Genomic DNA, 16,165 nt, shown 5'->3' on the forward strand with positions numbered 1-16,165 from the left:
AGTTATTCCATGATGGATATATAGTTTCCCTTGTTGCCTTCCAACCAATGATGTGGTAGAGGATTGCACATAATTTCTTTAACTGTATATTTTCTTACTAACTTTATATTTATGCTGGGTGTTTTTCCTTTACCAACTAAAAGTGCCTTGTTGCTGCTAGCAGCCATTGTAAGTACACTTGTTTTCAGAGCTGGTATTTTCTTAATGTCTCTGTATTTCGTAGTTTAGCTTATATCCTTTTGTTGTAAAGTATAGTCTAATTTTAACATTAAAGTTTCATGCACTCTACTCTTTTTATATGAAGTGGCTTTAATTGTGCAAAGTTCTGTCACCCATTTCACTCTGCATATGTATTATATTCCAATGATTTTTTTCTCCAGTTTGAATTTTTCATTCTGTAACTTATTTTACGATTCATTCCTTCTCTTCTGTAGGATCAATAACACATCTTTGCTATCAGTATGATTAACATGGGTCTTAGCATATTCCTTTGAATTTTGGCATAGTTACTATATTTTGATTAACTTAATTATATAGCATTCGTAACACAGGTCTAACAAATGCTAGAGACGAAAAGATCACATTGGTCTGACGTGGTCTAACCCATTTTCATTAAGATTACTATCAAGATTTCCCTTATTGGGGGATTAATTGGTAACATTGCAACTTTTATTTGATACCATTACCTTGCAGTTTACTGATAGTTTGATATTGTATCCTTTTTCATATTTGTTGGTACCTCACAGACCAATACTGCAACCTTTTTATACTGTAAGAACAGAGCATTTTACCAAAGCTTCATGTGACTTGCTTTTCTGATCCCGAGCTCTGAGGTTTGAGTTGAACAGTTTTAGCAATGCCAGTGTCTCCTAGAGATTATTTCCCACTTTTTTGGGTGCCTTATGCTGTTATTTCATGTCATGCACTTTACTTGCATATACAGTACGTCTGGAAAGCATTATTGCTGAGGCTCTAGTTTTTCACATAAGGATTATCAGTCGTCTTTTCCGACTTCTCTTTAACGTGGATGTGCCTGCCCTTGGATATTGGCTGTTAATTATTCATTGTGTGATATGATTATTCATACCTAGCTGAACCTGTAGCTGGTGACAGGAGCACCTCACCACTCATGGGAATCTCATTATGATTACAGTCATACCTCTGTTAATGGATGTTTTGCCCGAGAAAAATACTTTTGTTATATTTCCGGTCTGGAACAAATTAATCCGATAACCATTATTTTTATGGCATAAATTCTTTTGAGTTAAAGGGTAGCCTTTTGAAAATTAGGAAGTCATTTAACTAAGGTATGGATATAGTTGTAGCTCCTTGTCAGCCCAAACGAGTTACACAGTGTTTGAGACTGCACATCATATCAGTAAATGGCTTCTCATTTGTGGCATGCTTACAGGTGGGTAGGAAAAATCCTTTGCCCTGTGTTCATGGGGTGAGGTCTAGATTCTAAATTGGGAGGATGACACAAGCACCCATTGCTCTTAGATACAGTGCAAGGAGGGCCCTCTCACACCGAGTAGTTACGTGAAAGTTACATATTGAGAGCTAAACAACAGAATTCATCTAAACTGGTGTACAGTAGAAATACTGCAAAAATATGTATGTAAAATCATCTGCAAATACACAAGGTTTATGTAGTAAATACCATTTAAGGAAAAGGTACGGGAGATTTTTTATTAGAATTTTAGTACATTTTCATGAAAAACTGCAACTTTTTGAGGCTACAACAGAGATGTATATATTTTTTTAAATAAGAAAACTTCAAAAGCCCTCTCAAAGCTATTGTGAACAGAATTTTTTTAAAAAGATTATATAAACAGCATCAAAGGAACCTAGCATATGATTTACTCTTGTCAATGTTATCAAACACTTCCGTGATGTCATTTTAACAATATCAACTAAAACCACTTCCACACACACATAAAGATCTAGCAAAAAATTTATTTAATACACTAAAACTATACAAATTCCTAATTCTTGCTTGCTCTGATAGCTTGTCTCTGTTGTTTGTTGGCAACAGCCTGCAAGGAAAAAAGATTCGTATATGAGATGTAAAAAAGGAATCAAATACAAATTAAGCATTTTACCTAACCCACTAGGTAACATTTAAATAATTACAGTATTAGATATCAACAGGTCTAAAATGTTATTGGCATTATCTAACTGGATGATGAAATGGTAGCAAAACAGCTACATCCTTCTGTAAAAAGATAGCCTACAAATGCAACTGTAAAAAGATAGCCTACAAATGCAATGTCCAAACTACTGTTTTTATAAAACTGAGAAATATTTTTATTTGTTGAGAACTTCTGACGATAAGAAGAAGAAAGAGAGCCATTTAAAACTCACAAGAAATAATGTAGCAAATATGAAGAGAACAGAAATTTATACCACCTCCCAAAATGTTTAATACTCTGCAGAACAAAAATTTACTGTAATCTGACCAGCACACTTTCAAAATCAAACCTTTTTAAATGGCATCAAAGTAATGACTAAAGTATAGCTACTTGCTAATCTTTATTTTCTTACTAAAACGTTTCAAAAGGAAAGGTGACATCAGAGGCAACAGAATGCTGGTAACCAATGCTGGAGAGAAAGAGAGTGCATTTCTTTTGCCAGAGCACGGCCTTTTCACATGTATATTACCAAAATCCTTTAGGTACTAAAGAACAGGATGCCCTCTTGATAAGAGAGAGGATCCTTGCCAATATGAAAAGTAAAGGAATAACCAAAGCTGTAAGCGACTGAAAAGCGATGGAGCAAAAGGATACCATACCTGGAAACCTGATTTGATAGGGGCTACAGAACATCTTGAATTACACTGCTCACACTGAAGAAAATAGAGACGAGCATCCTTTTGTAAAATTGTGTCAGGAGATCGACATGTATGACAGGTGACATATTCTTTGATGTACCTGAAAAGAAAACCAAGATGTCAAATGAAACCATAACTTGCACAAAATATTTCTAAAATATACCTATTTTCTTATGATGATAAAGAATGAACAAATAATATACAAAAGCAATGGTAAAACATAATGATGACTAACCTTCTTAAAACGTTTTCTATTTGTTTTTGCTGGAACCTGCCTTTGATAATTAACTGATTATTACCTGTAATAGAACAATATCAAAATCAACATGGTTTACAAACCTTCATTCAAGCACTACATTACACAGACCTACAAAATAAATAAGAAAATACCAAATGACGGGAAACAAAACCTGCTACAAAAAATGCAAATCAAGCATCATAACTTGGGAATATAAGCACCACCCTAAACCATGTCACATTCACAGACACTACAAGAGCTGGCCTGGGGAATTTGTTGTCGGATTAATTTAACCAGCTATCACTGCATTGGCTTGAATAGTTTTTTCTTGTGAAACAATTAACTGATCTTACCCAATGCATAAAGCTTTGCAAATATCATTAATATGACAAATTTTGAATTTATTTGTATTTTTCTTAGCTAATAAACCAGAGGTCTTAACATTACAATAAATCTCATGGCACCAGCTGGAAACCAGTTTAAAAACAATAAAAAATTGTATATGCAAGGAATCTGTGGCTTATGGCATCAGATACACAGATGAGGTGGAAGCAGGTCAGAGACCCAGCTAGAACCTCATGAAGCATTCAGGCTTTCTTCCAACTTTTGGAATTCCAACCAAGGATAAGACATAAGAGGGGTGGCCAGAGATGGGCAGTCTATGTTAAGACCACAAGTTTGTTAGCTATGAAGAATACAAATTAATTAAAAATTTGTCATTTGTTCATATGCGCAACAAACCTTCGGTCTTAACATTAGGATAGACTCACACTTGGAGGGAGGTATGAGAATCCTGAACCGACTGGAGGTTTGGCACACCTGATCACCCTTCCTAGAAATTAGGGTTCTAAGGAAGGGGACCTAAGCCTCCGAGTTGTTAGATAAGTGGGTATCCAACACCTAGTCCACTGGGTTAAAATACAATGCAGCATGTTAGGTTCATTGCATATATGGAAGTCAAAGAGAACTGTATCTGTTCAAGTAACAAACCCTGTCAGCCACATGTAACAGATTTGTCACCACTTCTCACTCCCCTTGCTGGAGAGAAGTAAAGGCTACTGAGAAGCAAATTTGTATGTTGTGTGGAACATATAAATGCTGTAACAGCAAGGCTGCAACACTCCCATGCATCAAGCCAGTTCCAGCGTATGATGTTTTATTCTTCAAAACCGCCTGTAGGTAGAAAAGAAAGGAAAAAGGGAAAGAAAAGAGAAGTCATCTCACTCATTCTCTCTTCCACACTATCATCTCAGGCAAGATACAAATGGTCCCGCCCAGGGCACTGGATAAGCTATACAACTTGTTGAGCAGCCACCACCGGACCCAAGGAAAAAGTGTCCAAGGACCTGTGGGCAATGTCCTTCAGGTAGAAGGAAGTGAGAGTGGTCTGACAAAGCCAAGAACCAGCGTTCAAAATCCTATGAACAGACAAGTTCTTCTTAAATCCCAGAGAGGAACTTATTCCTGTGATGTCATGTGCCTTAGCATGCATGGTAAAGTCAGTCCAGGATCACGCATAGTTAGTGTCGAAGGCCTCCCGCCAAAAACCAAATTAGTGGAGGCCAAGAGGGGGGGGGAGGGACTTCTAGGGGAGCTGACACTGGTAAGCCATGAAGAGACAAAATGCGACAACAGGTCATCCAGAGAATGCGCAAGAATGGGGGTATATCTCAGAAGCAGCCAGAAGTGGGAACATGGGAATCCTGGAACACCGGGACACATGCATTAGCGCTCATGGAGCTTCTTGGGTAGATTAGTGGAAACCATGAAAAACACACACACACCCAAAAACACAACACAACCAATAGGAAGGTATCAGAGGCTTAGGACAAAAACCGGCTTGGGGAAAGGAGAGCAAAAGCGAACGTCCACTCTCCAAGGTGGTTGAAGAGACTTGAATGTGTTAAAGTTCTAGCTGGGTTTCTGACCAGCTTCCACCTCATCTGCATATCATATGCCAGACAACACAGATTCCTTGCATGTATGATTTAGCCGGTTTCCAGCTGGCGCCAGATGATTTATCCTAATGTTATGACCAAAGGTTTGTTCTGCGTATGAACAATATGGTTCAACAAGATCAGCGAGTTAAAATTCTTTCCTCTCATAGGGCTGTCCCTAAGAGTTGTTCTCAATTTATTACATCCTATTTAATAATGTGCAACTCTTTCTAAATTTTATAAATGGAGAAACTGAAAAAGCTGAATTGGATAAAATTTCATTCAAGGATTTGTTTCTGATACTTGATAATATACACTTCTGGCTGAAAATGGGATAATCACTAAAGATATGTTTGATTGTTAAGTGTTGTTCGAAGACAGTATATTATTTCAAAATGGCATTTTTCTGGAATGAAGAACACTACAAACCCACACTTGGTTTAACCTGTTAATTTCTTATTGTCAGATTCATTATTCTACAATGATTGTCATTTACTGAAGATGATGAATTAAGAGAAAACCACAAGTCACTGGCAGAAGGAGGTATATTTAATCAGGTCATAGCAACAGCAGCTTGGGCTACTTCAACAGCTTTTTATTTCCTTATATTTCATATTTCATACAGCATCATTTATTTCCTTATATTTCATATTTCATACAGCATCATATGATTTGTGGAATAAAACTTTCCGTATTTTGATAGAACGTAAGGAGGATCAAGAAAATTTTAGAGTTGTGCATAAAAACTTTATACTTTTATCATATAATTTTTGTATTGACTGTCATAATCCTACTTGGGATTCCCACTGCTTCATATCTTGTATTTTATTATTCCATAAATTCTATCAGTAGTCATTACAATGGAACTCAGAGATGCCATAAACCTTTATGGGAAATTTTAGTCTGATCAATTAATATGCTGCCCTGCTTGGCTGCTTTCTCTGTGTCTTCACTTCAGTTAAATGCTTACATTAGAAAGAGTCTGGTATAGTTGGACATTTATGCCAGCTTTATGTAACTTAAGGAAAGTGCCCTTCTTGCTGGGCTTGGGAATTTTTTGGACAGTATATTTTTTATTGCTTTTATGGCGTTTCTCAATTTTTTATTGCTTTTACGGCATTTCTCGAATCATTGAGGTTACACGCTTTAGTGGAGGTGTATTTCTAATAATCTTAGTAGAATGACTAGAAAATTCTACTTTAATTGCAAATGCCAAACAGGGCAATAAAAACTGAATTTTGAGATAATGCAGCAACTATCCTTGCAAAGGGAGACATGGACCCACGTGTGGATATTGCAAACTGCTCTGGCATGTAAGTTTTTGACAACATGAATGAGTAAATGTTCAAAATTCAAGCAGCACTTAACTTCTACTGATGATATGTGCACAAGACTAACAATCCTAATGACTGAAAAAACATTTTTTGATACTAAATGCCTATTGAGGAAATGTATAAAAGACTAAATTCTAATACTGTATACTGTAAATAACTACTGTATGACACTCAACTCCAAAGAAAATGTGTACTACAGAATTTTAATCATTAAAAGACACTAAAACCATGAACCAATTCCCAGATCTCTTACCATCAATACTTCCAGAAGTACCCAATTCAGCCAAAAGAAACTGAAGTACATGCTTCGGCAATCTGTGAAGAAGACGGCAAATTTCTGAAAAGTTGGCGAAGGCTGTCTTTTTGGAACCAATCCTCACAACCTGCAATGAAGAAATAATGATATTACTGAACTGGTCTATTTCATTAACATGTTTACTACCACTCATCATATAAGATACCCGAGTAAGGTTATAAAAATTTTCTCATATGCAATGATACATACTATGCAAACATTGCAATAAATTACCTAATACACTATAATACTGTTTAAGAAAATAAGTTAAACTGGTCTTGATAGTGCAGACTCACCTGAGGGGGCTTCATAACAAACTTTTTCTTTTCACCGGTGGCCATTTCAGGGTTCTTTTCACGTAGTTGGTTGAATGCACGTTCCAGCAGCTCATCGTAAGTGTAATCTCTCTCTGTGCCAGTCCAGCCATCCCCTGATTCTGTGGGTTATGAAGACTATACAGTTTGCATATCTTTGAAAAATATGAAGAACATTCCTATGGTTAAAAAATTTCTTTGAACTTGTGAAAGTCTTTGCATCAAAATATTTAAAAAAAAATAACTGTTAAGACACTGACCAAAATTTAGTCGTGTGTGAATGGTCTCAAATTAGTAATATACTGTAATAAAAAAAAGTTTACTACATAGTAATAACAATATGAATGAGTATTTTTTTGTAATGTACACTTCAGTGCATTTGGTACTTCAATAAATGTAAACATGCAGAAGCTTATGAAAATAATTTCAGTGCAATTTACAGATCTTGACACTTATGCAGATATGATACACAAAATTACAAATGAAGGTACTAACTACTAATTGTATTCAGGAAAACACTAGCAAAAAACTGCCATATTAAATGGATCTCCATAAAAGCATTTTTATATTGGGGGAATGAGCTGGAGGAGCAAGAATTCATTATTCAGAACTCACCTCTGATTTCCTCACATACAACAGCCTCCTCTGAGAGCATGAATGAAAGAGGTTTATCATATAAATAAATACCAAAAAAACAAACCAAGGTTTCAATACATATCCTTTAATGAAAAAAACACAGCAAAATATCAATAAAACATTATTTCACTTTCAGAATCCATTTATACTGTGCTTAGACTTCGATAAACACCTCGGTTTTCTCTCTCTCTCTCTCAACCCCCTTTGCAATGCCCAGTATGCAAGCCAACCACAGGAGTAAAGGTAAGGAATTGTTTCTTTTCATTTACTGTACAGTACTGTAATTTATCAAAGGAGTAAATGCAAGGATAATATTTACCCTTGTTCTTTATCATGTGCTCAGGAATTTACTTTTTATTTTTTATTTTTACTGATCCACTTCATTATGTATGATTAAGTTCCAACTTATGGACAAAATCTGGTTATGTCGTGAACGTAAACCGAGGACCTACTGTACTAGACATAATTTTCATCACATTTCAACTCGTCTCAGTTGCAAAACTTTACATGCTTTCTCCAGCTGACAGTGAGGCTCACCTTACTTGACCATGTCAACATCTTAAAAGGATGGATTCAGTGATGCAATGAAAGAGTCAACTTGAAAATAGAAAATGCCATTAACCCACCTAACCATCTGGGCTACAGCATGAAGTGGGGTTCATAAGTTTAAGACCTGTACATTCTGCGGGATGGTACCTAGCTAAGACAGACTCTGCTAAAAATGTGACGACATTGTCTAAATTTTAAGGAAAACCATTTGTCACATCAAAAAATAAATTTTCATATGAGATGCTCAGACCTCAAAACATAACTGACAATTTGGGGGTCAGGCCTCCCGATAACTATTGAAGACCTGTAGCATAGGCTACACAATATCCTACTATCAATGTAGTAATCACATGAAAATCTGTCTCATTCTTTCTGTCCTCTATGTATTGTTTTATTGTAAGTTCTGAGGGGGATAATGTAAGCTGTTAGGTATAGTAATTAATGCCATAATAAAGGTTTATATAAATTATTATCTAAAGTACCAGATGTATCTGATTTTATAATGAACAAGTGGCTACTGTTTTGTACTGCAATTTGGTATCTCTACAAAAAAAAAAAACCCTGAAAACATTCCATCAAAACCTGTGTATGCAGGGATTACTGAAGATATAATTAAAGATACATTACATAAACATTATTACTAATTAGGCATAATGAAAATTTATGAAGTCCTTGCACAGTCTGAAACCCTTCGTAAGCTACTAGAACTTGCTACCATGTTTCACTGGATGAAACTGGATATTTCGTAATTCCCTATAGTATTGAGTATTAACACAATTATTCCCTTTTCATCAAAGGATACAGTACTAACATTACAGTCGACCCCGTCTATTCGCAGTTCCAGATTTGCGGACTCAACTATTCGCAGAAAATTCGCATAACTGCAGTATTTTTCTTAGAAATATATTCACAAATTACTGTATTTTCATATCAATTTCGTGACTAGTTGCATTTTTTGTGATGAAACTATTAAAATATTCAGTATACGCATTCTTAGAGGGGTTTTAAATTCGCGGATTTTAGCTATTCGTGGGGGGCAGGGGTACACATCGCCCGCAAATACCTGTGGTTGACTGTATCAACACTCCATAAAATACTGTTATGGAGCACCTGTACATCTTAGATCTGCAGCCTACCCTGGTATAACTATGGGGACCCCTCCTTTTCAAGAATGCCAATCATGCTTAAGTTCTCTCACCTCGAAAAGGTACAAAAAAAAAAAAAATAAAAAATAAATAAATAAATAAATAAATAAATAAATACAACTTCGATTAAACATTGTTAATACACTGCTTCACCCCAAAAGTAAACCTATTTTGTTAAAAGGAAGGCATCCCATTCAAAACTTTTTCATGCAGGCAATGGCACTGGACATCAACTACACTAAAAAATCAGGAGCCAAATACTGTAGTGCATTCTCCCTAATACTAGGCCCGTTTTCTAATCCATGTACAGTACCACCTTTGTGCCTAACTACTGTTTATGGATCTGACTTTGTGTTTTGGTTAAAATACCTTGCCAATAAATATTTGTGCAAACTCATGCTCAAGATTCTGACAGCTTCTGCTTTTTTTTTTTTTATTATATTACAGTTTTCAAGCTTACCTACGGGATTTAGCTTTACCTGCATTTAATTGGTTACATTATTGCTCAATGGACATTAATGTACAGTTTCATAAAGAATGTGGAGCTTCAGAGAATAATTAGGGCTGGGATGCATACAATTCGTGGAACAGATTATATGTTTTTAAAATTGCAGAAAGCAGTCATATAAAAAAATGAACTGGCAACAAAGGCTGAAAATCTAAAATAATAAAACACTAAAAACTATGTAATGGCTTTCCCTCTTGACTTTTAATAAAATATATTAATCATGTTAGTTATACAAAAACTAAAGCCATTAGTAAGTAAACTTTTGATAAATTTCTCAAATTCTGCCCTTGGTTGGCATAAATGATTAATAGTTTTGTAAGTATTACTTTGTTAAAGGAGTATCTTTTACCTTTTAGACAATTTTCTATGGTTGCATGAAGGGTCTATGATCTGGAAGTTGTGGCATAGTAAGGTATACAGTACAAGTAAGGTATAAATATTTTTTGTCCCCAACGAATAATTACTGTTGTTGATCTGTTTTTATTATGCTGCTTAAATAATATATGTAATATAACTAAATTGCTCACTGACATTTATTTAGATATCAAAATGGAGTTTACACCGAAATTACCAAATAAAAATGCATAGTTTGCCTTTGGCATTTGAAGTAGGCATGTCAATGGCGGTGCAATTATCTGCACCCTTTTGCCCATCTTGTATCTATTTTGCCCCTGCTTGGACCATCTATTTATGCAGGGGCTGAATCTAGCAGTGAAACTTACTGGGTGGTGAAGGTGAGCTATCAAAAGGTCTTTAGCCTTTACCTGGTCCTGTCAAAATCCTCATGTGAATGTTAACTATACTATTCAAACACATGGCTTATGTTACCCTATTCTTCACCTGCTTGACATTATTTCTTTACGAATTCTTTCAAACTCTTTCCCCAATTTGACATCACTCATCTCCAACTATTATTTTTTAATTATTTAGCTTTCTCTAAATGTATAAAAGGACTGGCAAAACTTACCCAAGTCACCATCTTTGTCATCAATGGCATCTTCCTCTGCAATAAGGGTGTCAAGCTTCTTTTTCTTTGTCCTCTTCTTTTTTGCCTTACTGAAGTCCATGTCTACATCAAAGTCCTCCACCTCCGCTACCACAGTGGTAGCAGGGTCAATGTTTTCTTCGTCGCCACCAGTGTACGTCTCTTTACCATCAGGAAGTGCATCATTTAATTCCTCTAAGTTGAAAGGTTTTGACTTCTTTTTCTTCGGTTTTTTCTTGCCAAACAGTTCAATATCTAGAAAAAGCAAATTTTATTGCAGGCTTTTATTTCTACATGCATCTGAGGGCTTTTATTTCTAAATTTATCTGGAAATTCAGTCTTCATTAACAAAGAGCAGTTTTGAACTGCCTTTTAATAAACAATAACAGAGATAAAGACCAATGTCAATGGAATATACAGTGGCAATGATAGGGATAAAAGTTTCTAAACTTTATGAAGCAAATAATGGAAACCAACCAGAAAAATATAAATTAAGTGAACTGCTGAAGACTATTGGTTCCTAAAACATTACTGCACTTTAATATACCATATACAGTAATACGTACCATCCATCTCTGGTGTGGTTTCTTTTGGTTCTGGAACCTCAACATTTTCTGGTGTGGGAGAAGGTTCAATTGGGGTTCCGCCACTATCAGCAAGAGCTGCGTCCAAGTTAAAGCCGGTCTTCTTCTTTTTCTTTTTCTTGAGGTTTGGATCAAAGATCTGGAAAAAAGGAAAGAATATTGACACTGCTTTTATAAAATCATGCCATAAACTCCAACTGCTGTATCATTATACTGTTCCAAAGCAACACTGTAAATATTTGGTCTGCATCTTGATCAAAAAGTTATAAGAACAAGAACCACTTAAAATAAAAACAACAGAGAAACACCATGATTTCCTTGGCAGCATGGGGTATAAAACTTCACACACACCATACATCACGAGAATAAGGGGGTAGACTTAACTAAATTACCGTATTTTCTTTGACGTCTCACCTACCACTCCTTATTACTAACACCAAGTTGTCTACTAACTCTGCCAGCTATCACCACAGCTTATATACAGTAGGCACTGTGCCATAAAACTGGTTAGCACAACATTAGGCAATGTAAAGATTGCACCATGTTTAGTAATGTACAACACTGACCACTGTAAAACTGATCTCAATATTGCATCACCCATGAATTACAGTGGATTAAATAAAAAAAATTCCTACAATTCTTATGACAAAAATAGCACAGATGCTTGTACAGTATCATGTTTTACAATATCATATCATACAAAACCCACATGACCATGGTAGAGTTTCTAGTATTATACTGGAAAATAATAGGAAAAAAATGAGTGATGCAATTCTGACACAGCCTTTCAGTTTTGTAACTTATGTCAGAATTGCATCAGCCACAGGACTTGTTTTTTTTCCATTATTTTCCAGTACAGCACTAGAAATTCTACCATGGTCATATGGGCTTGGAATTACTTCTCTATTTCCCTTGTATATTTCTCATTTAACATACATATAGGGAGAGTACTTGTTGTAAGCCTTTCAGCCTTTGTTATGTTTCTACATTTTCTTATGACTTTACAGTATAACCATTGTGCACTTATTGTAACTTAAATATTTTTACCTTTTTCAAGTACATGATGTTTTAATACTATTATTTTCCTTTAGAATTTAAGTTCACCCTAGTTTTTTTGGGGTCAAAAGTCTGCTGCTTGTTTGTTATGTCCTCTGCTATTTTAATATCAAAATATTTAGCCAAGCCAGTGAGTTACCTGACTGAATAAATATGACTTGACAGAAAATAATTCTCTGGTTTTCAGTATGAAATTTCTATTTTCACATTCTTCACAACTCATCAACATTGCCTCTAATGCTGCATGACAAAATGGGCCTCTAGAATCCCGCCACTCATGCCTTCCCTGTGGTTTGCCTTCCACAAATTTCATTTCCAGCCGCACTTATTATAGTACTTATCCAAGTAGGTGTGAGTCTTCCAACTCGTATTTTGCTCACAGGAGCCAAGCTGACACTATCATGCACTAGCCTACTCTCTAAGGTGTTGTGATAACAATACAGAAAAGCCATCTCCATCTCCTTTGTATCATCATCTCACCTACATAAAGAAACTAGCTAATTTCCATCATGGTATCATTTATAGCTTGATCCTGCCATCTTACCCTTATAGATTCTTCTTAAAGCTTCCTTTGCAAATCAACAGATATAAATTCATTATCATACTATGATTCATGTCTGTATACAATATAGATAGTACAAGATACATGTATAATCTTACTTTTGTAAACTTTTTCAGTATGCCTATTGTTAGCCTGGCTCCTTTTAGTATTTCAGTATACAGTATACACTACACCGTATGCATATGTACGATGTGGGTTTGCCCTTGGAAACACGCTTACTGCTTCAGTAGATGATGCTACATTCTAACAGCAGGTGAGAGAAAGTTTCCGATAGTTTTTGACATGATTCTGACAAATCTGATGTTCATTTCTGCTGCAAATGTTTGATAAACCAGTACTAATTCCCAACCCTACTTAAGTGAGGAGATTCTAGAGAGATGTCATACCTTTAGGAAGCTAGTGAAGTTAGGTTACGATGAAGTTAGGTTACGAAAGTTAAAATTAGGTTTGTCCCTGGTTCTTACTCATTTTCAGTCATTCCCCAAACCCAAAAAAACCTTTTTCCTACTGGTGGCCACTATTATGTTAGATGCAAGCTGGGGAGGGGGTTAGAATGGGTTAACAAGGAATTTCTGGTGAAAGTGAATAACAAACTTGTCAAAGTCTCATTAAATTCATAAGAAGGTAACAGCGTAAATATCCATCACCAAGGGCCTTAGCCTAAGCTAGGCCTATTTCCTAGATGCTCAACCAAAGGGCCTAGTCTAGGCCACTGACCCATAAGACAAACATGGGCCAAGTGCACCCCAAAACTAAAGTATCAGCCACGATTTAATTCTTAATTTTAATAATGTGCAGAGGAGAAAAGTCTGCCTAGGCTATGCCCAGGCAATATATACGCATTCAGCCGTAAGCACGTTTACGTGCAAAATGGGCGCCGTGTTTAGTACCAGCCCCTTGGGGATGTATGTAAAACATGAAATAATAATGGTAAATACCATAAACATAATGTCTTACATTGTTTTGAATGTTACGGCCGAAAGTGACTTACGGCCGAAAAGACCAGGACTCATATATACACATGCCATTACGAAGTGGGTCCAGGCTTATTCCTTCTTGCGTTAATATACGCAGCAGGATAATCCTCACGTACGCCTGTAAGAAACCTGACGCAGTAGACTACAGCCCCTAAAAATTTAAATAAAATCAGTGATACAAATAAGCCCGGGTCTATCCATACCGACCAAAATACGTACCGCAGGACCTGCCAAGTGACACTACCCTAGTTAGGCCTATCCTAATGTGACATACTGCAATCCAGTCTGCTGCTTTATGACTAAAATACTATTAGAAATTACACTTCATACATAGGAGACTGTCGACGCTTTATTAAATCATATGGATACTGGCTCTGCGTTAAAATTAGGTCCATTCGAGAGTCACCGGGGCAGGTTAAGCCAGAGGTGTCAACGAGGACATCATGCCATCTGGATTCCACCTCACTTGACACTTAGGCCTAAGAATCATCCGACAAACGGGTAAAATAAAGCCGAGATATTCAGATCCGTGAACTTACGAATTCTTCCTCGGCCATTGTGTTGTTCAGTCAATATTCTAGTAGAAGAAAACCTGTGAGATTTCGTCAGCCACCAATCGTATAAACAATAGACGACGGGACTGCGACCTTCCAAATGTTCTCAATCTTTCCTTTGTTTATCTTCCAGAATGTAAGAGTTGTCGTGCGTACGATTGTGTTTTTAAGTCACGTGTAAAGTAAACTGTGATTAACAATGGGCACAGTTATAACAACAATGAAATTTAATATAATCGATTACAATGAAGCGATGCTCATATACTTTAATATAATACAGCTTACATGCACATAACTCTATTGTTGGTTATTATCGTACAACTTACTTGCAGCCACTTATACGAGTGAGAGAGATTAGGAAGACATTTGTGAGGGATTGAGTCGCTATAAAAAATCAGTTTCAAATTCGTAATTCAAGTGCATTATTGGCAAGAAATCTTGGAAATGTCTATGATAAATTACAATAAAACCATTACAGTTTCGTATTCGATGAGCTGAACTCTTTACTGTAATAAGTGGCCCCTCATAATGATGACTATTTTCTGTAAGATCAAATGTAGAAATAAACATACGAGCATCGAACCATGCTAAATGCCATAAACTTCTTAAAACTCTTCCCACATGGCCGTAAATACTGAAGCACTGTTCATGTCTATGCTATAAATATAAAAATTCGTAATTCAAATACCTTAGAACACACACACACACACACACACACACACACACACACACACACACACACACACACACACACACACACACACACACACACATATATATATATATATATATATATATATATATATATATATATATATATATATATATATATATATATGATGTACAGTATATATACATATATATTTACATACATATACAGTATAATATATATATATATATATATATATATATATATATATATATATATATATATATAATGTGTGTGTGTGACTGTGAAATATTTTCTGTTAAAAAAGAATTCCATCAAATAAAACGAGCCCATATGAATGTCAAAATGTAGAAGGTAAAGTTTGGTCTCTCTCCTCAGGCAAATATTGAATTAGGAAAAGTTACAGAAAAGCGGCATTTCTACAGAAGGTTCATAGGTCAGCCGTTACATCACTCCGGTTGACAATTTCTCTTTAATCTTCTTACTTGCCGGTTTGAGGAAGATTTTATCTATAAAATCTGAATCCCATAATCCTCTTGAAAGATTCATTGTATTTCTTTGTTTAATCAAAGCTGATTCCACCATCTGGCTTTTGAACCAACAATTGCTGTTATAAATTAGTCGAGACGTATTCCAGTTTAGTCTGTGATTATGGTTATTTATGTGGCTAAAAATAGCGGAGCTCTGTTGTCCGTACCTAGCTGAACATTTTGGCTGTACTAATCTCTTGGGGAGTGATTTGCCTGTAAAACCTATATTACACTGGTCACAATCGAGGCAAGGGATTTCGTAAACTCGTGTGTCTGTGGGGACCTTGGAGGAATTATTCCTCCAAGGTGGGGACTGGCTTTTGTTGAACATTAATCAGGGCTTTGGCTAAGGTATTTTGGTAGGTAAAAGCAAAAGGGTTAGCGTTTCCAAGTGTCTGTGTCAACGTCTAAATCCTGTTCAGGTGTGGGATTTTTATTTTATTGTTGGGCATCTCTCTGGT

At 35.8% G+C, this 16,165-nt stretch overlaps 1 protein-coding gene across 2 annotated transcripts; it reads right to left on the reverse strand.

Annotated features, from left to right (window-relative positions):
* Window positions 1-1,662: 1,662 nt before the first annotated feature.
* eIF2beta (eukaryotic translation initiation factor 2 subunit beta) lies at window positions 1,663-14,802 on the reverse strand. Of its 2 annotated transcripts, XM_067115283.1 has the most exons (9): window positions 14,490-14,648; window positions 11,338-11,494; window positions 10,754-11,026; window positions 7,564-7,593; window positions 6,931-7,070; window positions 6,593-6,722; window positions 3,066-3,129; window positions 2,792-2,930; window positions 1,663-2,036 (listed from the first exon to the last, which is right to left on the reverse strand). In XM_067115283.1, the coding sequence occupies exons 1-9, from the start codon at window positions 14,505-14,507 to the stop codon at window positions 1,986-1,988; spliced, it is 1,002 nt and encodes a 333-aa protein (XP_066971384.1). In that variant the 5' UTR covers window positions 14,508-14,648; the 3' UTR covers window positions 1,663-1,985. The 2 variants fall into 2 exon arrangements, with proteins under 2 accessions (XP_066971384.1, XP_066971385.1); XM_067115284.1 differs by lacking the exon at window positions 7,564-7,593 and having other exon boundaries at window positions 14,490-14,802.
* Between the last annotated feature and the right edge of the window lie 1,363 nt (window positions 14,803-16,165).

The sequence above is a fragment of the Macrobrachium rosenbergii genome, chromosome 13 (genome assembly GCF_040412425.1).
Source record: "Macrobrachium rosenbergii isolate ZJJX-2024 chromosome 13, ASM4041242v1, whole genome shotgun sequence".
Lineage (NCBI taxonomy): Eukaryota > Metazoa > Arthropoda > Malacostraca > Decapoda > Palaemonidae > Macrobrachium > Macrobrachium rosenbergii.